Genomic DNA, 26,317 nt, shown 5'->3' on the forward strand with positions numbered 1-26,317 from the left:
GTGTACCTAGATCTTACTCCTACCTTGTGCAAGGTAAAAATGCTATTTCCTATAAACCCTCGGTTCTAAGTCACATAAGGACCTTATTCATCTTTAATTGTGTCATCATTTTATCTAAAAAGCCTAAATTGTTCAAAAAGATGGATTTATTTAATTAATTGTCATGAAACACTCCCTCTAACCCAAAAAAAAAAACAAAAAAAAAAAAAAAAAAAACAAGCTCCCTTAAGCGCGACCTGTTCCTTTTGGGTCAATTACGTACCTACTTGTTAATAGGGGAAGGTAAGACTTAAATTCTGCATATTTTGATATCATATTAAATTTTGTGATCATTTAATTGTTAATGATGTGATGGGGAATCTTTCGTTTTCCATTAATCCTGGTCCAGTCAAGGCTCATCCATGCCCACATACGGGAATACATTTACTTATATAATCATGTTTTAACAACTACAAAGTTCGCATATACGTGAATATTTCTGTCACCAACCCAGCACCAACATTACATATTGTTGAGCTAATCAAACCATTCAAAGCGGATAGTATTGCAATCTTGCTGTGATAAGTGACAGACGAAGAACTCAGCGGCCAAAAAGAAATGATAGCCTATTCTACAATGGAATAAGAATATGCTCATGAAAAGTTCCTTTGTTGAGGTACACTATCTACATATTTCAATAGGTTCTCTACAAGAAGAAGAATTTTGAACAGCTAGCTCCGATGAGGTTGGAGCAAGCTTATATAGCTGTTCAGATGTAAAAACTCCGACAGCCCTTACACTGGAGCTGTAAAACATTCCCCGCACATTTTCGTATTTTGCAACAATAACCATTTTGTACCTCTTCTCTAGCATTAGATCAATAACACGACCGATGGATGTTGAGGTTGTTACAGAAGGAGGTGGACTTCTCATCATTGCTGAAAGTGGCGCATCCAGCTGCAATATTAGGCACAGAAAGCATTAGAAGTAACTCCACACCTAGGCTTGTCAGTGGTCTACTAGACAACCAAATAAACTACTCAATAAGGATATCAAAGCAGGAACCTAGGATGTTGGTTTCTGTTTTTATTTAACTTCTTTTATATCCCACAGGGAGAACACGAAATTTTTCTGAGGTCAAAGTTCAAAGTCAATTTCACGCAAATGGTAAACAGCACAAAGGATGAGAAATAGTCCATGCAGCCCGACATTAGTGAAGGCGTGAAGATGGAAAAACGCCAACCACTTAGCAGTGACTTTGCTCTAGGATTGCCGTCTTTCTACTTAAGTTCTAATAGTCTGATGTTCATTGTCGGCTTTCCTTCCTTCGATTTCATCAAAACATACTAACGCTCTTATTATCTTCACGATTGTCAGGCTATGGCATCATCAAGGATACATATGGACATGACTATTAACAGGTTCTCGAGCAACTTGACAGAGGACAAGAAGTCATCAACTGTATCTTTCACTCTTTTTCTCTTTCTGAGTTGTATCTAACCCATTATTGAGCCCCGATACTCCGAATGATCAGCATTCAACTTTGTGTTCCTTTCAGTCTTTCAACACTAACCTCCAAAATCCTCCTCTAACTTAGGGACGTAAATGTGGTGGGCGGAGCGAGGCAGGGCAAGCCTTAACCCACGCTGCCCTGGCCCGTCTAGCATATTTCCCTGCTTAAGCCCTGCCTCGCCCCGGCCCGCTAAGTTGTGTCCTTCCCTGTTTAACGTTTCAATTATTAACCAAGCGTGGCAACTGGTTGGGAAGCTGTTTCTTGGCCTCTATAACTCAAAAACTTTCAGGCAATTAAGCTCTTTATTACTGTCCGAAAATATGCGATCTTGATGCTCTCTATACCCGAAAAAAATGCACACGTACTTGGCTTGTCTGATTGGCGTTAGATAGGTACTAGGAAATAACAGGAACTCAGTTCAAAGGCCTAGCTCCCTGTATACATCTATTCCAACTTCCATGTGACATAATATAGTCCCACTAACGCCCTAACAACATGTTGCTCCTTTCCATTTATACCACAATTTACAAGATCGTTTTCCCAAAGAGCATAAAAGATCTTTTTCATAAGGTTATTCTTGGCACTACCTTGGTTGCCTTTTGTCTTTAAATTCAAAACTATCTTCCAGACTTGTTTGAGACCAAAATCCTCCGTCATTCCTAGAACTGTGGTCTCACGCACTAATGATGCTTCTGCATACCTTCTTCACATTGAACCAGCTGCACCTCTTCAAAGACCTTTACATGGAGCAGTAGGTATCTGTTCTTACATGTCACAATCTAAAGCAGCGTTCTTCGTCTGATCCACTGCTGAACTCTCTCATTCACTAGTCTTCTGGAGTTTGATATTTTCTATAAAGTTTTTATAACCTATGCTGAAGCAGATAACTCCACCCTATGAGAAGGTAGGGTGATCAGTGCTCAAAATGAAGACCAATACTTCCCACCTTAGTCAATTAACTTTTTCAAACTATCCGGATAAGAACAACCAGTCATATACCTTCAAGGAGGTTGACTTTTTCCATCAGGAATGGTCATAAATTTCCTCTCCATAAAGTTGGAAAAAATGAAAGGGTGAAAATGCAGAATTAATAAGAGATGCTTCTGTTTTCCTGCTTAGTTCCTTGGGATTAAAAATGATAAATGTTCCTTGGCTTGCTTATTAGTATCCAGTGAAAAGCTCTCGTTATTTTGCGAAGCCTAATTCTCTGTGACATGGATGCCATTGACTGGATGGAGATGTTTAGGAAGGGCTCACTGAGGCAGTAATTGAATTCCTTACACCATCTTGAAAAAATGTCCTATGACTTGCTGACTGAGACAGCTGTAATGTTTAAGTTTACAGTCCTCGCACAAGTGAAGTTTTTGGATGGCCGAGTTCATATAAGCAGCCTGTCTTTTCATGCTTGGGACTGCCCCACCCCCTCTTTAGTGTAATTCAAGACAAAAACCTAATAGATCAATAACATTTGAAACTATCGCACCAATATTCAGCCCACAGGCCCACAGCGATCAATCACTCACCGTTAAAGCTCTATATTCTCAAGGATGTATGAACTTTTTATCACGCATGAAGAGTGGTAGTGATCAGATTGCCAGATCAGGGATAAAATTCACAAACTGCTAATAGATGAGCAGTCTCTGCAAGCACCTAAAATAAATAGTGCCGACGTAACCGAATGCTAAAGATATTTAAGAAAGTGGAGATTGTAACTGTACAAGAGTGTGTAATGTTTCAGAAGCACATAGAGACAAACTAGAGAATAATGTCATGCAGTGAACCAAGAGAGCCAAATAGATCATACAGGTCATAGATAAAGTACCTCATTGCAGTCTTCACGATGCAGTATGCCAACACAACTTCCCCAATCATCTACAACTGGAACAATCGAATCCTTAAAGAAACGCATGACCACTTGCTTCAGTTTCAGGGTTGCTTGCAGTGGCCTTGCTTCAGAAAATGGCACCATGATATGCTCGATTGTATCACGTACTGACAGCTAGACCAGAAAAAGAACAAAATTAATGTGTCAATAGTTTATATACATATAAGCTAAACAATACCAAAAAATACTACCAACAGACTGGACAAGGCCAACTCTTATATCTTCAGAATAATCTATAGCACAAACTCAACTTCTACTGCATTTACCTAATTCACTACACAAATTCTTCAGTTTGAATTTGAGACTTAAGGACTGGGAGTGTATCAGTTTAGTTCAGAGGAGAAAAGCAAATATTACAGATATCACACTGATCAGTGCTTGAAATAGAAAAGGTAATGAAAGCTCATCTGTACCATAAGTACAGATACAGTGCTTGCCTGGCAAACAAAGGATTAGTAGACATTAATGGATATGAGAGTGCAAAATGGGATTACATACCTGTGGCAGTATGCAAGGGCTAAATATAGAAACACTGGAACCAAGTAATGCCTCAATCCGCAGAGCAACCTACAACAGTATTAAACTGTAATATGGGTGGGTGATGTGAAAGATACGAAAACAGATATCAATATGAAATCCAAGAATCAGCACAAATACCATGTAAAACATGAACAGAAGGAAAAGCAGAAACTAAAGGGAAAAAAAGGAACAAGAGAAAACTATTCCATGTCTAAGCTTCTGTTTGCCAGATTACTTGAATTCTATACACTCTTACCCTCGTTTTATGTGAATTACTCCAATGTATTCTAAGTTACTGCATAAGGTTTAAAGACTACAAAAAACTCTTCTCTCATTCAATTCATACATCTCTATACCTAGGAATGAGAGGAAAATTAATTGCTGTGAACCCCACTTTCATACTGGCCCAAGACAAAGAATAGTTAGAGGATCTAGACACCAGAGAATGGAAAAACTCATGTTTTGGGACATATTGAAGTGCAGAAGTCTCCAACATAAGAAGAGACCAAAAACCAAAGAGTGAGACTCATTGGAACTTGGAAGACAACATACTCTTTCTGATGAGGAATACTGCAGAAATGATAAGGAATCAGGAGTACATTCCTGAATCTTCCACAAAAATTGGATACTCAGAGATGTGATAGCATCAAACAGCTTCAGATCAATGACAGTTTGCTTATATATGATTGGAAGATTGGGAAAAGCATTGCTCAGTTCTATCAATTTCACAAAGAGCAAGAGAAACAATGACCAAATGATGGATATTTCTTCATAACAAGCCTAAGGAAGGATATTTCTTGCTTAACAAGCCTTGATTTTGTTCTCTAAAGACGAAGTGGTGACAGCCAAAAGGATTTCCAAGGAAATAAAGTTCCAGCTGCGGACAGATTTACTGTGGTTTTTTTATATTTAGTTTCTTTTTTCCATGTAGATAGGTGTCAAGGATGACATGTAGAATACGATCTACCACTATTTAGCATGGATGAACTCTCGGTGCAACTTATAGAGCCCTTATTTTGGAAAGGTTGGAACTAACATGTGCCCCATGAAGTTGAAAAACGCTAAGCTTAAGCATAAACTAAATCTAGCATATAATAAAGGAGCAAAGTAATTGGGTTATAAAAATTAAAAAAAGAGCCAAGTAATTGTATTATTTGGAGCTCAAATAGATGAAATCATCAGAGACTACGGCTTACCATTCCACCTCGACTAGCCCATGGTATTTTCTTCCATTTCCCAATAATGCCTTTCATGTACTGTAGGGCCAAATCCAACTGATAAAGGACAATTGAGCAACAATTAGCATAGGTATTTATGTCCATAAATCATATACAACATGGTGAACCAAGACTTGAGAAGTGCGCTTTTGAAACATATTTAAACTTTGAAGATAAGATATAACAAGTCCAATAGCTGAATGATTTCACAAAAACATGTAAATTAAATTGACGCAAGGTTGTTGTGTCTCAAATGGGTCGAAATGCAGTGTTGCAGACCTAGAATAATTATATAAAACTGATCATCTTTCAAGGAAAAAGAATAGGTCATGTGAAGGGGCGTGCTGCAGACCTAAATAAGATATATAAAACTGACAATCTTTTAATGGTTTAACCGGTTAGATGAGACAGTTCACATAATTCAACCAAAAACATGGTGTTTTCACTGCTAGTTTTGAGCAATCAACTTCATTCAATGAAAAACCAGAATGCGTAACAGAGGAAAAACAACGATAACTCATGTTGGAACAATTAAAACAGCTCTGCAAAACACTTCATATACCAACTGCTTGTTGTTACCACTCGTATTTTTGAAACAAAAGACGGAATATCTAATGATTAAGAGAATAACCAGATAATAGGATCCAATATCTGCTCAGCTTACGTAGAAAATGTCTAGATGATGATCAAACAAATGCTAAAACTGATTTTAGCCCAGAAAGGAAAAAGAGAAATAAATCATTGTTTTTCTAGTTACTTTCTCAAACTATCTCGAAAGTTGGGACAACAAAGGTATTACCACTATCTTAACAAGAACATACCCAAAGGCCAAAAAGATGAAAGAAACTTAAACCATGGAGGTAGTCCTAGTAGTAGATACTAGATAGACAGGCCGGTCACCGTGGCATAAGATCCTAATCTGCTTGTATGCAGATAGAGATGATGGTCTTCCAGTGATGTCTCCAAGCCAACCATAATAGAAAAGATAGGTGAAACAGGCAAATAGATCTGTTCTCGATCTGCCTTCACACCTCGCACCTCGCAATGCAAACATCTCTTTTCTCTCGAAACACAAACCCAATCTTAGACAGATGAAGTGTGTTTGGGAAATTGAGAACATCTTATTACCACCTTAGCTATAGAGGCACCTATTTTTATGCTAAGCATACAAGGAATTTGAAGTAGTGGGACTCTAGGTCAATCCAGCCAACTCAGACTCCTATTTGCCCTAACGTGCCAACAAGCAAGCAGGTTAGGTGCTATGCCTTAACATAGTAGGACCTCAAAGTGCGCTCTTCCATCCATGTACATGACTCTTACTTTCATTTCCCCTTCCTATGTAGGAGCACATCAAGTTCTCAAAGATGAGTTGTAGATGAGTCGATTCCAATGGAAGGTACTTTTCATGAACTTGTTATGGTCCCAATTTCTCATAGGAACTCGGCTCTCTGTTAGGAAGTTGAACAATATTTTTCCGTAGCTGAGATCTTGGCAGTTGAGCCTTAAAGAAATCAATATTAAAAATAAAGATCATTATAGTTGTAGTAGTCCACAGATCGCTGGCGGTTGAACTTGTCAGGGGGTTAGCTGTAAAACTTTCCTTAGGCAAAACTCATATCAGAATGAGGAAGTTAAGGGTCATATAAAGGTTAATTCAGGATTCAACCATTGAGCCTTTTGGGTTAAAATCCAAGGGGACAAAATCGTGAGGCCTAAAGCCTTGAGGTGGCCTACAGCGCTGGACCAAAGCGGGCAATACCTTAGCAGTTGGGTTTGGGCCATGACATGTGGTATCAGCTAAGTTGCTCCAACACGACAGTCCCTAAGAGGGGTTGAATATAAGCACACAGACCACTAGTGGTTGAACTCGAAAAGGTGTTCTCTATGAAACTTGCCTACATTGGAATGGGGGGAAAGTTAGTGACCATATAAAGGCGAGTTCAGGATTTAATTGTCGAGACGCTGTGAGAAAGCACGGGAGAAAATATATTATTAATGTATATTCATATGTTACAATGAGCCCTATATATATACACACATAACATGTCCTACTCCTAATATATATTGGATTAGGGTTATTTATTTACTCCTATTTACATGACTATTCTAACACTCCCCCTCAAGCTGGTGCATATAAATCATATGTACCGAGCTTGTTACATATGTAGTTAATACGAGGACCAGTGAGGGACTTGGTGAAAATATCTGCAAGCTGATCATTCGACTTCACAAACTTTGTAGCAATATCTCCCGAGAGTATCTTTTCTCTAACAAAGTGACAGTCAATCTCAATGTGTTTAGTTCTCTCATGGAACACTGGATTTGACGCAATATGAAGAGCAGCTTGATTATCACACACAAGTCCCATCTGACTAATCTCACCAAATTTCAACTCCTTGAGCAACTGTTTGATCCAAATTAGCTCACATGTCGCCATAGCCATCGCTCGATATTCTGCTTCTGCACTAGACCGAGCAACCACATTCTGTTTCTTGCTCTTCCAGGACACCAAATTTCCTCCTACCAAGACACAATATCCAGACGTAGAACGTCTATCAGAAGGTGATCCTGCCCAATCAGCATCTGAGTATCCAACGATCTGCTCATGGCCTCGACCCTCAAACAATAAACCTTTGCCTGGAGCTGATTTTATATACCGAAGAATGCGAACAACTGCATCCCAATGACTATCACACGGAGAATCCATAAACTGACTCACAACACTCACAGAAAAGGAAATGTCAGGTCTTGTCACTGTAAGGTAATTTAATTTACCAACCAACCGTCTATATCTTGCAGGATCGCTAAGAGGCTCCCCCTGTCCTGGCATAAGTTTAGAATTCGGATCCATCGGAGTGTCAACCGGTCTACAACCTGTCATTCCTGTCTCTTCAAGAATATCTAAGGCATACTTTCGTTGTGAGATCACAACACCTGAGCTAGACTGAGCGACCTCAATACCCAGAAAATACTTTAGTTTGCCCAGATCCTTAGTCTGAAAGTGTTGCAAGAGATGTTGCTTCAATTTAGTAATACCATCCTGGTCATTGCCGGTAATAACAATGTCGTCAACATAGACCACCAGATAAATACAGAGACTCGAGGCAGAATGCCGATAGAATACAGAGTGATCAGCTTCACTCTGAATCATGCCAAATTCTCGAATAACTGTGCTGAACTTACCAAACCAGGCTCGAGGAGACTGCTTTAGACCATAAAGTGACCGACGCAAGCGACATACAAGGCCACGAGACTCCCCCTGAGCAACAAACCCAGGTGGTTGCTCCATATAAACTTCATCCTCAAGGTCACCGTGTAAAAAAGCATTCTTAATGTCCAGCTGATAGAGGGGCCAATGGCGAACAGCAGCCATGGATAGAAAAAGGCGGACTGATGCTATCTTAGCCACAGGAGAGAAGGTATCACTGTAATCGAGCCCAAATATCTGAGTATATCCTTTGGCAACAAGACGAGCCTTAAGACGATCAACCTTACCATCCGGACCAACCTTGACTGCATACACCCAACGACAACCAACAGTAGATTTACCTGAAGGAAGAGGGACGAGCTCCCAAGTACCACTCGTATGTAAAGCAGACATCTCGTCAATCATAGCCTGTCGCCATCCTGGATGAGACAATGCTTCACCTGTAGACTTAGGGATGGAAACAGAGGACAAAGAAGATAGAAAAGCATAATAGGGTGATGACAAACGATGATAACTCAAACCGACATAATGGGGATTAGGATTAAGGGTGGCCCGTATACCTTTCCGAAGTGCAATCGGTTGATTAAGAGGAGACAAGTCCGCAGTATTAGCAGGGTCAGGTGCAGGACGTGAATCAGCTGGACCTGATGCTGGGCGCGGACGACGATGATATGTCAAAAGTGGTGTTCCTGTGGCAGGGAGTCTAGGAGGAGCCACACTAGACTCCTCAACGGCTGGAATGGATAAGACTTCTATAGCGGAAGGTGAAGGAGGAGCTATAGGAGACTCGGGTAAGACTTCTGTGGCGGAAGGTGAAGGAGGAGCTATAGTAGACTCCTTAAAGGTCGGTATAGGTAAGACCTCAGATATATCAAGGGGGTCAGAAAGGTCAGAAGAGGTAAAGAAAGGTTTAGACTCAAAAAATGTGACGTCAGAGGACATAAAGTACCTACGAAGATCAAGTGAGTAACAACGATAGCCCTTCTGAACACGAGAATAACCAAGGAAGACACACTTGAGAGCACGAGGAGCTAACTTATCTTTCCCAGGGGCTAGGTTATGAACGAAACAAGTGCTCCCAAAAACACGAGGGGGAACAGAGTATACGGGTGATTGGGGACACAATACTGCATACGGTATCTGATTCTGGATGGGAGAGGAAGGCATCCGATTAACTAAATAACAAGCTGTGAGAACTGCATCGCCCCAAAAACGCAGCGGAACATGAGATTCAATGAGAAGTGTGCGAGCAGTCTCAATGATGTGCCTATTCTTTCTCTCTGCAACCCCATTTTGCTGAGGGGTATAAGGACAAGAGGTCTGATGAATAATTCCTTGAGAAGTCATAAACTGCTGAAATTGAGAGGATAAATATTCTAAGGCATTATCACTGCGAAAAGTGCGAATGGAAACACCAAATTGATTTTTAATTTCAGCACAAAAATTCTGGAATATAGAAAACAACTCAGAACGATCTTTCATTAAGAAAATCCAAGTACATCTTGAATGATCATCAATAAAACTAACAAAATAACGAAATCCCAAGGTTGAACTGACTCTACTAGGACCCCATATATCAGAGTGAACTAAAGAAAAAATAGACTCTACGTGACTCTCAATACTACGAGGATAGGAGGCTCGGGTATGTTTCCCGAGCTGACATGACTCACACTCTAATGTGGATAAACTAGACAAACCAGGCACCATCTTCTGAAGCTTGGATAAGCTTGGATGTCCTAAACGTTTGTGAATTAGGTCCGGAGGATCTGTAACTAGACATGCCTTGGAGGATTTTAGGGAGTTAAGGTAGTAAAGCCCTTCTGATTCAAGTCCTGTTCCAATCGTCTGCCCTGTACTGCGGTCCTGCATAATAAAAGAATCATCAATAAAATATATACCACAATGGAGGGCACGAGTCAAACGACTAACAGATGCAAGATTAAAAGGACAGCCAGGGACATAGAGAACGGAATCTAGAGTGACAGAGGGTAGGGGATTCGCTTGTCCAACTCCTTTTGCTTTGGTTTGAGACCCATTGGCTAAAGTAACAGTGGGAAGAGACTGTGAATACGCAATATTTGACAAAAGTGATTTATTACCAGAGATATGATCAGAAGCGGCTGAGTCCACAACCCATTGTCCAGGAGGACTAGACTGGGAAACACAAGCAAAAGAATTACCAGCAACAGAAGTATTAGTCTGAGCAACAGAAGCTACTTGTGGAGATGTCTGCTTACTTGCTCGATACTGAAGGAACTCATTATACTCCCCTTCAGATAAAGAAAATCCCTGGTTACCTGTAGTCTCAGTCTGAGCAACATAAGCATTTTTGGTTGGGCGGCCATGTAAAGAATAGCATACATCACGAGTGTGTCCAAGTTTATGACAATAGGAGCACTTGGGTCTAGATCTTCCAAAACGACCTCCTCCTCGTCTATTTTCCATAGTATGAGATGCCCGATTGTCCACTGATTGGGATACGAGGACAGATGAGTCAAGTGTCTGTGATGAGCTCACTGGGTGACTAGGTGCTGCAGCAAGGCGAAGTAATCGAGAGAATAATTCATCAACTGAGGGGACGGTTGGACTAGCCAAAATCTGGTCACGTACTGAATCAAGGTCATTAGGGAGTCCAGCGAGTGTAAGAACTAGAAACATCTTCTGTCGTTGCTCTTGTTGTTTTTCAATACTAGCAGAAACTGGCATCAACGTCTCAAATTCTTCCATGACTGCCTGAACTTGTCCCAAGTAAGTAGACATATCTAATTCCTGTTTCTTCAAGCTTGTCATTCGCGATATTACATCATAGAAACGAGATATGTCATTAGTGTATAGATTACGAGCCTTTTCCCAAACTAAATAACATGTCTGGAATGGACGGAACAAGGGCATCAACTTGGAATCAATAGATCGCCACAGGATACTACATAACTGAGCATCGACCTTCTCCCACTGTGTTTTGGCCTTTTCATCACCTTCGCTAGCCTTTTTTGTTAAATGATCTTGAACTCCTTGACCTTTACACCACAACTCGACAGATGAAGCCCAATCTAAGTAGTTTGAACCTCCCATTAAAGGTTCTGAGGTAATCATAACACCGGAACTGCCAGAACCCGGGTTTCTAGACCCGAAAGCATCGACTCCCAAAGACATGGTTGGATTATCACCAAATAACAAAAAGAATCAACTGAAAATTCTCTGAAACAGATGAAGAAAACACTGTGTTTGCCGGAAAAGTACTGTAGCTGCCGGAAAAATCAGTGTAGTCGCCGGAAAAACTCAAAGTGGTCGGAATCAAACGAAAAAGGTATGGACAGACTCGGAATTACTAGGCGATCCGACTGTCCAACTGGAAGATTTTCAAAAAATGGCCGAAACAGTGCTCACGCGCCGGCGCGTGGGGGCGCGTGGGTCAGATTTGCCGGAATATCGCCGGCGCGTGAGGGCGCGTGAGGTGGTGTTTTCCGGTGGGGTTTACTGGGGTTTGGTCGCCGGAGCCTTGGGAACCCTGTGGTGGTGTTGGTTTTTGCACAACACTGATAATTAGTGACTTTGACGCAATTAGTCACTTAGGTCACCGGAAAATTGCACGGTGACTGAGTTGTTTCTTCCCGGATATCGTTGGAATGACGCACAACGATAAATTTCTCACGGTTGCTCTGATACCATGTGAGAAAGCACGGGAGAAAATATATTATTAATGTATATTCATATGTTACAATGAGCCCTATATATATACACACATAACATGTCCTACTCCTAATATATATTGGATTAGGGTTATTTATTTACTCCTATTTACATGACTATTCTAACACCTTTTGGATTAAATCCCAAGGGTACAAAACCCTGAGGCCCAAAAGCCTTGAGGTGGCTAGAGGGATCAGGTCAAATCGAACAATACCTTGGCAATTGGGCTCGGGCAGTGACAATAATATCAAAGAAAAAGTTCTCATATAATTCATCTTGGACTTGTTGCAACTGTGAACTGTCTCTACTGGGAGGTGATATCCTCATTTCACCTCCAGAGCATTCAATTTCTTCAACTTGGCGTTGCTTTTATTTTATAAAATAAAGTCGTCCACAACACTAAGCATAACCTCTTCTTTACATAAATCATGAACAATGTCTATGAAATAGTGTATCATTGCAAGATGATTTCCATGGAAAGTGGTACATATATAACAATCCAGACTTATGCTGGTGTATAAGAACTTCAAAATCAAGGAAAGTTGTATGCAGAAAGTACCTGCGCATTGTTCAATGCTGCCTCCATAAGGAGATGATCAGCTTCTTCATGAATTTTAGAGGTGACTGTTCCAGATGAATCCAGCCACATGCGTCCATGCAGCTTTTTAACCATTTCGTACTCTCCTCTAACAGCAAAAGCCCGCATTAGAGCAAGGAAGAGATGAGGCTTTGGCCTCAAGGTAGAACCTTCTCCAGCTCTCTTTACTAGTTCCCCATACACAGTCAGAGCGCCTATCATATTGTGTACAAATTTTCAATATGCAAAGTGACAATGGAGGTAGCAGAAAAACCATCAACGTAATTGTAATTCTTGAGAGTGCTCAGCACAATTATAACTTACATACTCCTTTTCTTTAATTAGTTAAATTTTACACACTATAAGCTACTTTGAAACAGAGTAAACAACAAGAGAGGACACAGATTTTTGCATTTAAGCAAGAATCCACAAATTGGAGATCTTCAACTTCTTAGGAGATGGTATGATGCATATTTATACTATAGGAAACACACTACATTAAGAGATTAATTCACCTTTTTTGTTTTTTGTTTTTTTGAGATGATAACAAGAGATAAATTCACCTTATCGAGTGATTTTGTGCATCTTTCTTTAGCAGTCTAAACACATAAAACAATTAGTACTGACAAAGGTCATTAGTCTAGAAATATAGGATTTTGGAATATTTTACACAGGGATCTGGCAAATATTCATTTGCTTGAACCCATAATACCAATAACAATAAACACCTAAGGCGTCGTTTGGTTTGAATACGGCTTATGCCGGGATAAGTTATGCTGGGATAAGTTATGCTGGGATTAGTTATGCTAGGATTGTATTTTATCCACTGTTTGGTACGTAGTATTAAAAATGACAATTGCATAATTTCTAAGAAGAATGTATAAGTTATCCCGGTGCTAATTACCCCACCCTCTACAAGGTATAATTTATCCCGGTGTTAATTTTAATCCCGGGATAACTTATACCTGGTTTGCTAACCAAACAAAAATTTAAGGTGGTATTAAATTTTTATACCAGCACTATACCTTCTTATACCTCATACCAAACGACCCCTAAGTGATTACTAATTCTTTCAAAATGAATAACACTCGTATCTATAAATGATAATAGATGATAGACTGCATCTATTTGCAGCATGAAAGATATTACCATAGTTACCCACTATCCTCACGAATTTTTCCATTTTATAAGGCGAGAGCTAGACAGCGGGGATGAAAGGTTTGCGAGGAAGAATCAATGACCAATGGTTCTACAAGTGCAACAGCACTTACTGAAAAGACTATTCTACAACCACGTACTTAATTACACTTCCGGCATTAAACAAGTCCCTTCTTATGCGAATATGAGATAGACCGACAGCCGGTACGGGACTAAGGGACTGTGGGAATAGCGAAAGACCGGATTCAAAGATATAGGCCAATCAAAAGGAAGATGGTGAAAGACCACCACAAAGAGACCCTCGCTCACGCCTTAGTCTTATTCGAAAACAGAAGCGGATGGACCTTCCTCAAGAAAAAAGCCAATCTGATTTCGGGGGGCATGTAGGCGGAGAAAGGCTGGGAAACTATAAGGTCTCGTAGGAAAAAGACAAAACATAGGTAGGTTGCCACGCGGAGCGAAGGTAACTAGCCAATTCCCCAAGGTCTAGTAAACTAAGGTGGTACTGCAGACAAGGTTAATTTACTGTGGGATTGATAGTCCCGTCTGCTCTGACGCCGGAATAATCATTATAACAAAGGTGATATCCAGAATTGTAAGGTATCAAGTTACTAAGTCATACCATGAAAGTTTGGGAGAGGGTGGTGGAAGGGGGGATAAGGAGGCGGTGTCTCGGGTCGTTCTACTACGGTAGCTATCCACCTTATCAGGAGGTTGGTGTAACAATACAGGGATAGGAAGAGGGATTTGCATATGATGTTTATTGACCTAGAGAAGGCATATGACAAGGTCCCCAGGGACGTCCTTTGGAGATGTCTAGAGGTGAAAGGTGTGTCGGTGGCTTACATTGGGGCAATAAAGGATATGTATGATGGAGCTATGACTCGGGTTAGGACTGTGGGAGGTGACTCAGAGCCTTTTCCGATGGCTATGGGGTTACACCAAGGATCTGTGCTCAGCCCGTTCTTATTTGCCCTAGTGCTGGATGCACTGACACACCATATCCAAGGAGAGGTGCCATGGTGTATGTTGTTCGCTAATGATATAGTTTTGATTGATGAGACGCGATGCGGCGTTAATGGAAGACCGGAGGTATGGAGGCAGGCCCTGAAATCTAAAGGTTTCAAGTTGAGTAGGACTAAGACGGAATATGTGGAATGTAAGTTCAGCGACGTGACGGGGGAAGCGGATACGGAAGTCAGGCTTGACTCACAGGTCATCCTCAAGAGAGAAAGTTTTAAGTACTTAGGGTCAATTATCCAGGGAGATGGGGAGATCGACGGGGATGTTACGCACCGTATTGGGGTGGGATGGATGAATGGAGGTTAGTGTCTGGAGTCCTGTGTGACAAGAATGTGCCACCGAAACTCAAAGGTATGTTCTATAGATCGGTGGTTAGACCGGCCATGTTGTATGGGGTTGAGTGTTGGCCAGTCAAGAATTCACATATCCAGAAGATGAAAGTAGCAGGAATAAGGATGTTGAGATGGATGTGTGGGCACACTAGGCTGGATAAGATTAGGAATGAAGATATTCGGGAGAGGGTGGGCGTGGCTCCGGTGGACGACAAGATGCGGGAAGCGCGGGTTAGATGGTTCGGACACGTGCAGAGGAGAAGCTTAGATGCCCCGGTTAGGAGGTGTGAGCGGTTGGCTTTGGCAGGTACGAGAAGAGGTAGAGGGCGACCTAAAAAGTACTGGGCCGAGGTGATCAGACAGGACATGGCGCGGCTCCAGATTTCCGAGGACATGACTCTTGATAGGAAGGTTTGGAGGTCGAGCATTAGGGTTGTAGGTTAAGGGTAGTCGAGCGGTTTTCTCCTTTGTCCCGGTTTCCCTCTTTGTACTAACGAGTATGATAGTGTTTTGTCTAGCCCTGCTAGCGATTTATGTTATGTTTCACACTTTTGCATAATATTTGTGTTACTGTTTTTCCATTTATTTGATGTCTCTCACGTTGTTGATATTATTTTTGGGGTTTTGTTGTCACAGATCTATTGTCTCTGAGCCGAGGGTTCCCCGGAAACAGCCTCTCTATCCCCTCCGAGGTAGGGGTAAGGTTTGCGTACATTCTACCCTCCCCAGACCCCACTGGTGGGATTTTACTGGGTTGTTTTTGTTGTTGTTGTTGTTCTATGGACTAACATGCTCCTCATCCTCATAAAGGTGTTAATTACACTTCAGTTGCCTTATTAATGTGGACAGTCCCAAGATATCAGCCTGCCAATAAACACAATGTGGCCGATGCTATTGATACCTCCTTTTGTATATAGTACTGGTTGATCTGTGATAGCCGGGAGGTCTAGGAACAAGTCACTTAGGCCTCATTTGTTTGCACTTTGGATGTCTGAATCTTAATCATTCGGATCTTAGACATTAAATGCATTTGTTTTTAAAGTCAGAATCTTAATTATTCAGATCTTAATAATTTGTGTTTGTTTTTTTTACTTCACAACCACTTCATGGGTCTGAATAGGTCTGTATGATTAAGATCTATAACAGAGACTTAATTTCATTAAGATGCTATCACAATTCATTATTAACTGCCGCCGCCACCTACCATTATCAACTACCACCATGCCACCACCTCCACCACGACGCCACCATCATCCTCAATCATAGCAGCCACCATTATCGACCATCACCACCACCATCCCACCACTCAGGCCAACATAAGTCTCACCCACAATCAATACTCATCCACCTCAACTACCACAACTAACCACCCCATCACCATCAACAACCACAGCCGGCACCGCCCATCATTATAACCTACCATCACCCACCCACCACCTTCCTCAATCACAATTACTACCAGCACCCGCAATTATTAACTATCACCACCCACCACCACCATCCTCAATCATAATCGCCACCACTACCAATCACTACTAGCTACTAGCATGAACCACCATCATCAACTAAAACTACTACTAACCACCGCCTCTTGTCGTTATTCACCCGTTAGTCATCACCACCAACAAATATCATATTTTAAAAAACTATATATTTTATTGATAGAATATTAGATTAGTGTATTTCTTTTGAATTTTATGTTTATTAATTTTCAAATACAATAAATTTTATACATTCAGATGTTAAAAATCAAACAGTCTTAATTTTTAGTATTCGGATCTTAATACATTCAGATGTGTATTCAGATCCAGATGTCTGAATCTTAATACACATCTTAATATTCAGATGTGTATTCAGATTCAGACGTCTTAATCTTAAAAAATACAAATGAGGCCTTACTATGCCTGATATAATGTTGTGGGAGAGGTGATACTTTCCATTTCTGCCCAGATCCCAGTAAGGCTTGTTCTTTAAAGTACAACCCTGAAGCAGACGGAAGCCTCACTTACATAAAACCTTTAAACTCGCCACGAAGTTGTCCTAGTGGAAAGAAGCTTGCCAACAACACTTACCAATGTTTTCTGCACTCTAGCAAGTTTTTCATACTTGTCAAAACCTTAACGCAGTTGCTTTTACTCGATTGCTGAATGAACTGAAAATGTGAAATCTCCTGCTGACCTCACCAAATAAACGGATGATATTTTGTCTAGCTGTATTTCTTTAGTGACATACGAAGTTTACATTTTTTATGGAACATACGAATTTGTCTAACCTTTCTTCTGAAGGTTCTTAAGATCCGGTTTACTGATTTGCCAGCAAACAGTAATTTAAAAACGTTGCTTCTTAAACTGAAAGCTCGTCATTTAACCAGATTACTTTTCCACACTGATACACAAATCTGAAAGCCAAACCACTAAACCTCTGTGGGTCTGAAGTTTTAGAAACTTAGAAACTTAAACACGGTTTGCTTGTGGGAAAATCAAATAGAAAAGACAGTTCTGAACAGGTGCCATTTTATAAGGACTTATTCTTTTATGAACCATTTTTTAAAGGACAAACATATACCAGGGAAGAAGCGAACTCAAATAATGGACGTCTCCCAACAGATAAGTAACTATGCTTGGCCAGTAAGGCAGTGACAAGAGGAGGTAAACTGACAAAAGCCACAACGCAAGGTACTCTTGTTTCTTTTATCAGTTGGACTTTTACATTTTTTTCCTTATTTATTTTTCACATGCCATAGAGACAAATGTACTTTTGATGACAACTTAAGAGGTACTCACTGTATCCTATTTCAATTGACCTACTTACAATCCAAAAAGTCAAACAAATTTCTGAACTTCCACGAACTTTTCAATTAGTCCTTGAAAACTTCCTAACGAGAAAACTTGTGGTAATTGAACTTTATATCTATAAAAACTACTACCCCTCAATCCCAAAAAAGTTGAGGTTGGCAATACGAATTTCGGTGACCATTCACTTTATTCACGTCAAAATCATGGCAATACAACTTTGGTTATAAATAATTTCAGGAAAATTAGGGAATTTTGAAAAAGGATGTTCACTTATAGCCCGTTTGGCCAAGCTTCTAAAATCAGCTTATTTTGAGAAGTGCTTTTCTCAAAAGTACTTTTAAAAAAAGTGCTTTTGTTGAGAAGTAGTTTGTGTTTGGCTAATTAATTAGAAAAGCACTTTTGAGCAGTAATTAGTGTTTGGCCAAGCTTTTGAAAACAGCTTCTAAGTGTATTTTTCTCAAAAGTGCTTCTCAGAAAAGTGCTTTTGGAGAGAAGCTACTTTTTTCTGCTTCTTCAAAACTGCTTCTGCTTCTCCTCAAAAGCACTTTTTTTCCTTCCAAAAGCTTGGCCAAACACCTCAATTTTTGGCCAAAAGTGCTTTTGGCCAAAAAAAGCACTTTTGGCCCAAAAAAAAAGCTTGGTCAAACAGGCTATTAATCTCACACTTATTCCTATATTGGCACACAGTTCCCAGTAAGTTTACATGTCAATCCAAATCTATAAATTTTGTTTCAACAAGACATACCAATCAACATCTAAAGTTGATATCCAAACTGATCAGTTTGGTCTTTGTGACCTGAATCATTTTATGAAATTGTGAGTGGAGGAACTCAAAGCAAGCAGATACACTTGCACATAGAAAGGAGAATTCACAAGATATACGGTATATTTCTCATGGAAGCAATTTGTCTCAATTTCCATGACTGTAAGACCTTTTTCAGTAGATACTAAGGTTTTTACTTTCAACGCAGATACTAAGATTCAATATTTACAATTATTTGTTAAATGTTACTTCAATTTCGCCAGTGATAGCCACCTCATGCTTATTATCATTTGGAATTGGCATGAGTTATTTAAGTATACTTTCATAACCATGAGTTATAGAAGTTTCAGTAATATCTGCATAGAGCATACCTTTTATTGTCCCACAATTCAAGAAGGCATCGATGATTGCTGTGTAAGCAACTCGATCAATATGCATGTTGTTGGATGATTTCATTTCTATGACAATCTTTTGAACCGAAAGAAGATCCTGAGCATGACCAAAACCCTACCAAAAAAAACAGAAATTCTAAACACTGACAATAAATGACAGCAGAAAACCTAATTTCATCAATATTAATGTAAGAGTATACATAGGTTACCGGCAGAGCTTCAATTTAGTCTTTTACGTTAAAACAATACACTTATATGGTGAAAGAATTACTACTTGTGAATCTAATAAAAAAGAAGGTAGTATATGTGAAGACATTTAACTCATAAGAATAAAAAAGAATTAAGATCAATTAGATTCTAATTATTGTTGGCTTTATCTGACACCTATTTATCTCATTTCTATAGTAGGAGTTCCAAAGGAATGATTTTTAACTGTAAAAAGTATCATGCACACAGACCTTTAGCAACGTAGTATAGGTGATTACATCAGGGAAAATGTCATCATCATCAACAGTTTGTGCTCTGACCTGCACCAGTCAGAAGTATACTTTTTCAGGTAAACAATAATCATGCGCCAAATCATTTGAGCAAATAATGAGGCTCTAAACTGGCCCTTCGAGTATCAGAGATGAAACCTTCATGTCCTCAAAGAACTGCATTGCAACATCCAACTTTCCAGTCTCCACACATGCAAGGATTAGTTTATTATATGTGAGCTTATCCAGGTTCAGTCCGTGTCTTAGTATTTCATCATGCAAACTTAATGCTGCCTCAGGACAACCAGTGCTTATGTACCCCTGAAATTTTGGCAATGGCTCTGAGAAATAATTCGACGCATAATTTTTTTTACAAAGAATGATAAAAACAGAGAGATCAAACAAATCGGGAAGTTAAACTAGTGGGTAGGCAGAAGACCTTCATCAATAAGTTGTAGACCAAGACGGATGGATATCCGCCCTCGTGAAGTACAAAACCATATCGTGCAAGAAGACCATTAGCACGGCGTAGATCCCCTGCACTAGAAACGCAGAAGTAAAGGAGGTATATTCAGAAAGCCAAGACATTAATCTTGACAAAAACAATTATATCCAATAAAGGGAAATAAAAAAGAGTAGTTAGCAGAGAAAGTAAGAAATAATGAAGAAAAAAAGTGCTTTTCCTCTTGTTTTATTTTCTTCCACAAACTCATCAGCCATCCCTTTCTTTAAAAAGCTACCACATGATACATGATTCTACAACAAAGCTAGTGGTAAAAGAACTAGCTCGCGCTATTGCCATCGTTATCAGAATATATCAATAAAAAGGCATAGAGCTTTGTTAAACGATTACACTCTGATGCAATACTATATTGTATGTATTCATGTCTGACCGTGTATATATATATCCTGCTTTAGCTCGTACATGTCCAATATGGAAAACGGATTAGTCCTACATGTCACGTCCTTAGTCGTTAACTAAGTACAGGTGCGGCACTTGACAACTTGCTCATGTTCTTGCTATGCCAAGTCAGCCTTACTACACTCAAGATCGCTAAGAGAGTGGTAAAAAGACACAAGAGAATTGTTAAAGGAAGCTTTGTATTAGAGAAAACTTGGATTGTTTGCTTGGTGAGTTACAAATGAATGCCCCCCTTTATATACTATTCTCCTAGGGGCTAGTATGTAAATATTTGTTGTTACACGAGTCCATTATTATTTACAAGTAAGACCCTTACCTAGAATTCTCTACATAGCTAGAATCTTTCAAGGACTTTCCTAGCAAATCCATAGGGTTCTAGGGTCTTCCTAGGGAAACCTCTATATTTCTCTAGAACTTTCCTACAAGTGCTAGCCTCTTTCCTATGTAAGCTTTCCATATGGCAAAATATAACCTACGTGACATGATGACGTGGCGGGTCATGACACTCTCCCCCACCCAATTTTGTGCCGCCCTCGGCACAAAGCATCGACACGTACGCGTGTACCTCGTCTTGGCGTCGCCGGAAATCTTTGTCCATTAGCCATGATGCCCTATGAAGCGGTTCGCCTTCCCATATCACAAGGTACTGGTCACCTTTCTTTTTGTTCCGTTTGTACTTTGGACGGCTAGTAATGATAGCCTCGATCCTCCGCTCATCAGATGCCTCTCCTTGCTCTTGGCCTGAATCTCCCCATGACTCGACCAAGTCTAGCAGCTTCTCAAGCATCGGGTCCATGCTTCCACTCCCTATTTGGCTGCCCTCCGTGGTCACAGCCTTACTGGCAAACTTGACCCCTCTGCTTGGTGCATCGACTAAGTCCGATAGTGTGCCATCACTTTGTAACTTGCCGTCCACTTCAACTATATCCGCCCAACTTTTCTTGCTGCCACCATGCTCCATTTGCTTGGCGCCAAGATAGGCTTTGGAATCCCCCACTTTCGGCTTAGATTCCAAGCGCATCCCCCCCAATAGATGCGATCCCTCCTGTGTCACCCTTGTGTGCCTGAGCAAAGTTTTCGATCATTGATGCAAGTTTCCCTAACTCTGGGCATTCACTTGCCCGATGTGATCCTTTACAGAAGTAGCACCCTCCCTTAGGCACGTACTCGCTACCGTTTTCCGGCCCCTTGCCGTTTTTCTTGGACCCCAGTCCATTATGGGATGGCCCCTTGCCATTGCCCTCGTATATCTCGGTTATGCCTTTCCCATTGTCCTTGTCATGATTTTCCCCACCCCTCTCGGCGTTGCCTTCTTTGAACTTGGCAGGCTCCATCATGAAGTCCATGAGCGACTCGACTACCGCTATGGCCTCGTCCACGTTGGCTACTTGACATCTTCTTAACTCCTGCTTTGCCCAATTTTTGCATCCCATCCATGAAGTAGAAGAGGGAATCTTCGCTCCCTTTATATACTATTCTCCTAGGGGCTAGTATGTAAATATTAATTGTTACACATGTCCCTTATTATTTACAAGTAAGACCCTTACCTAGAATTCTCTACATAGCTAGAATCTTCCAAGGACTTTCCTAGCAAATCGATAGGGTTCTAGGGTCTTCCTAGGGAAACCTCTATATTTCTCTAGAACTTTCCTACAAGTGCTAACCTCTTTCCTATGTAAGCTTTCCATATGGCAAAAATATAACCTACGTGACATGATGACGTGGTGTCATGACATACAGCCTCAAAGTTTTGCGCCAGCAATAAAGATCTTGGAGAAACAGTAAAAGCATGTAATGAATTCCCATTTACTCCAAGAAAAAACTTACCTGCTTCAATTAGAGAATTCAGCAGACCACTAACAAGGGGTGGCGAAAGGTTTGGACTTCCAACAGCAGTACCTTGTTCAATAGCTTCAAGTAATTCAAATGCTTGATCAATTCTTCGGGCATCACCCAAACCCTTCCAGGGAAAATAGTAAGCATGCTTAGACGTATTCAATTCTTCAATTGCCACTATTCCCGACTGTAACCTATTCATTGCTATAATTTTTTATGTAATATTATAGGGAATTCACTGAGCACCAAATACCTTTAGAAGTGTAGCATAAGTGATATTATCAACACCACAACCCTCTGGGCCTGACATTTCATCAAAGACCCTTAAGGCCGATTCTATATCAGCACAATGAACACAAGCCTGCATCACTGCATTCATCACAATGGTGTTCAACCGCCCATGTCGTTTTTTCGCAATCTCAATTTCCTCAAAAATCTAGAGACAAATGAATAATTTTGAAAGTTAAAAGAAAATCAAATGTTCCAAAGTTAACAGGTCAATTTAGTTGTACATTACTGCATCATTTTACATTCTCTTGGTCACCATATATAATTTTTCATGTTTTGTCCAATTTAAGTATATTTCTTTAGCTTCGTCCTAGCATTCTTTGTTGTTAACACAGGAAATCTAACTCATACGAGCTTTTAGAGTCCTACTAGAAGCTTAAAGCAGTTGTTCAATAAAAGCAACGAGAGCAGAAATTGAGGAAAATAAACCCTATATTGAATTGTACCTGGTGGAGTTGTCTACGGCGAGTGAGCTCAACGATGCGGGAAGTGAGGGGTTTAAGATTAGGTTCAGAACGGAAGCGTCTTTTGAATCTGCCCAAATAATACCTTCTCGACTGACGGCGAGACACTGGCAAGCAACAAGACGACGACAATAAAGCTGGTATATGAAAAGAGTAATTTTGTTTCCAGCTGCATCTTCTTGTAGGAAACAGCACATGAATATTGTGAGCAGGTAAGGCGTGAAACTGATGCATCTTTGCATACATTTGGTTCGTAGAAAGACTAACCATTGCTCCACATTTGATCGGTTGGGGGAAAATTGAAGGTTGAGTTTGGCTTCTAAGAGCCAACACACCAGCGGATAATGTGGAACACAGAATTGGACAATTGGCAGGTAATTAAATGGAATATTCTGTGTGTTCTATCGCCAACATATAAAATACCATTTCTTTTTGGTTTCTTCTGTTTTTATTTTATAATATTTTTTTTAATGTACACAAAGTTACAATTGCACTTATTGGGGGAAAACTCTATTTTTGACCAAGTATTTTCTTTTGTATGTGAAGTTTACCCCACTCGATTGCTTAACTCTAGTTTTGCATGGATATTATTAAAGTAGGATAACTATTTGGTAAGAGTACCAATTTTGTGTTTTTTTTTTGTTTCTGGAAAATGTCATACATTGGAAAACAAATAGTGGATCATTTTTCAATATTTGTTTGGTATTTAATTAGACTTTCCTATACTATAAATATATAGTACCATATAGATGGGGCATAACCAGTGGCGGAGCCACTTTAGGTTAAAGGGTGTCAATTGATACCCGTTCACACAGGGGCGGTTCAACAAACTTGGTGGCCTAAAGCCAAAAATATTAAAAGGTCCATAAACTTCTTTCATAAAACACATAAACTATGAGACCAAAAAAAAATCCATATGACTTTGGTCTAGTGGTAAAGGAACAGTGTATCATGCGCAGGCTAAACGCTCGTCACGGTTTTAAATTTTTCTGAAGATAAAAGTATGGTATTTAAGTGAAAAAGGATAGATGAATGGGTCCCAATATACCGAGTTTCGAACTTTGCATGACTTGCTCTCAAAGATTTCTTAGTTTAAAAATATGAAAGGCAAAATAACTTGCTTTGTCATGTATATGACAAAAATAAATAATTAATTCAGAAAGACTGAATTGAAGTTGAAAATTAATATCGTCATAAACATATAAAAGGAGAGTGTGGAGAGGAAGAAAAATAGACTTAATAAGAAACTAAATACACTAGAAGTATTTAATTTAATGAGAGAGAATTTAGCGTTATTTACTCACTCACCCGTCAACCTCAACCAAATAAAAGAAATACTTAAATTTGAAATATTTATTAACAATAATTACATAAAATTATATATATCATAATAAATACAATACTTATTTTGGGGCCCTTAATATTTGGGGGCCTAAGGCAATGTCTTCACCTGTCTTACCTTAGAGCTGCCCCTGCCTTCATAGGAAAATTACACTATATAGCTAAGTCAAAATATTATTTTTATTTATATATAATATATATTGAATCCCCTTAGCTTCTTTATGTATTTGTTTTTTTATATTTTTACACCCCTTGGTAAAATTCCTGATTGTGCTACTTTGCACATGACATTGTAGTTCTATTGATAAACTTTAATATCAAATGTTACTGTGAGCACGTGATTTTTGCCTCGCTTGAATTATTCCTATAGAATTCATAAATTTAGGATTTTTCCTTTTATTATTTGATTTTTAGAATTTAATTGCATGATTTTGTGTTTGTTTGCATTTTTGTGTGCATTTTAATTGATATAATTCATAAAAAATACAAAAAATAGCACATTTACATTTAGGATCCCATTTTTATATTTTTAGGTTTGATTTTTCCTTAGTTTTCTTTTAAATTAGGATTTAGTTAATTTTAGAAAATTAGAGTTAAATCATGTCTTTTCATTTTAATTTTGTATTTAACAAAAATCTAAAAAAAAATGGAAAGAAAGAAAGGAAAATGAAAAAACAAATTAAAAGAAATAGAGGTCTTAATAAAGACCCATGTTTTGGGCCAGTTTTGATACCAGCCCAAATCAAAACCCCTTAACCAACCAATGTACCCGTCCAAACACCCTCAAAATTGGCCCAAACCCATCTCAGAAACCCGGTCCAGCCCCCCAGTGCCCAAACGACGTCGTTTGGTTCCATTAAATCTGAGCCGTCGAGGTTACATGATCCAATGGCTCAGAAGCTGGGATCTTTTGGTATAAAAATGTCTGAACGACCCCCCCCCCCCCAAATCACCGTCTCTAACACCCCTATTATACACCACCGCTCGCCGCCTTCCGTCGTCTACCGCTGGCCGAAAATCGTCTCCATCGGCGGCGATTAACCAATCACTCCCAAAAATACACCATCGCTTCCTCTCATCCTCCTCATTACAAATCCAGCCTTAGTTTTCCTCAAAACCCCTCCAAACCCTTCGAATAATGAAAACCCTAGCGCCGACTCCGCCGCACACAGCGGCGCTACCTCCCAAACATCACCAAATTCACACCTTAGACTCTCCTCACCTCCCTCTTTCCAAACTCCTAACTGGTTTTCTTCGAATGTCACCGGAGTTTCTCGAATTTCAAATCAAAGAGCGGCAGAACCCTAGAAGTTCGAATTGCTCCAATTCTTCCCAATTTCTTGAGTCCAGTGTTGGATTCGAGTCACGAAATAATGTTTTCGTTTGTTCTTGGTGAAGAACAAACATTTAACATTATTCCGAGGTTCGAATCGGGGTCCAGCCTCATTTAACCATGCGTAGGTGAGTCTTCCTGTTTTTCCTTTATTATTTGAAATTCATTGTTAGTTTAAACTTTGTCTTCTGGGCCTTAAGTCTTTAATTTTCATTTCTTGCTGATTAGTTTAGTTAGATAACTCAGTTAGTGTATCTCATGTTCGTTGATTCTGGTTCTTAGATTTTAACTTTGATTTCCTTCTTTCTGTTTACATTAATTCCATGCAGTTTCATTTGTTTTTAATTTTAGTTTGATTGATATTAGAATTAATTCTGGTTGTTCAAGTTTAATTCTATAATTAGTTTTGATTTTGATACTTAAAATAGGATAATTAGACTATTAGTTCAATTTTAGGTTTTCTTTTAGTATAATTGAAATTGTTTGGATATAGCTGAATAATCCAGCATTTGTTTTGACTAACCATGGTCAATTTTGACCAAGTTAACAGGGCTGGGGGTTATTTTGATTAGGTTAGTAATTCATGAGTTGAATTAAGCGTAGCAT

The 26,317-nt window shown here is 39.6% G+C and overlaps 1 protein-coding gene across 1 annotated transcript; it reads right to left on the reverse strand.

Annotated features, from left to right (window-relative positions):
- Nucleotides 1–517: 517 nt before the first annotated feature.
- Nucleotides 518–23,404, reverse strand: LOC109210980 (pentatricopeptide repeat-containing protein At5g10690). The gene is made up of 12 exons (XM_019374463.1): nt 23,020–23,404; nt 22,539–22,721; nt 22,277–22,409; nt 19,967–20,064; nt 19,687–19,848; nt 19,510–19,578; nt 19,031–19,166; nt 12,571–12,803; nt 5,093–5,170; nt 3,876–3,944; nt 3,315–3,491; nt 518–936 (listed from the first exon to the last, which is right to left on the reverse strand). The coding sequence occupies exons 1-12, from the start codon at nt 23,305–23,307 to the stop codon at nt 661–663; spliced, it is 1,902 nt and encodes a 633-aa protein (XP_019230008.1). The 5' UTR covers nt 23,308–23,404; the 3' UTR covers nt 518–660.
- Nucleotides 23,405–26,317: the final 2,913 nt, after the last annotated feature.

Source organism: Nicotiana attenuata, unplaced genomic scaffold (genome assembly GCF_001879085.1).
Source record: "Nicotiana attenuata strain UT unplaced genomic scaffold, NIATTr2, whole genome shotgun sequence".
NCBI lineage: Eukaryota > Viridiplantae > Streptophyta > Magnoliopsida > Solanales > Solanaceae > Nicotiana > Nicotiana attenuata.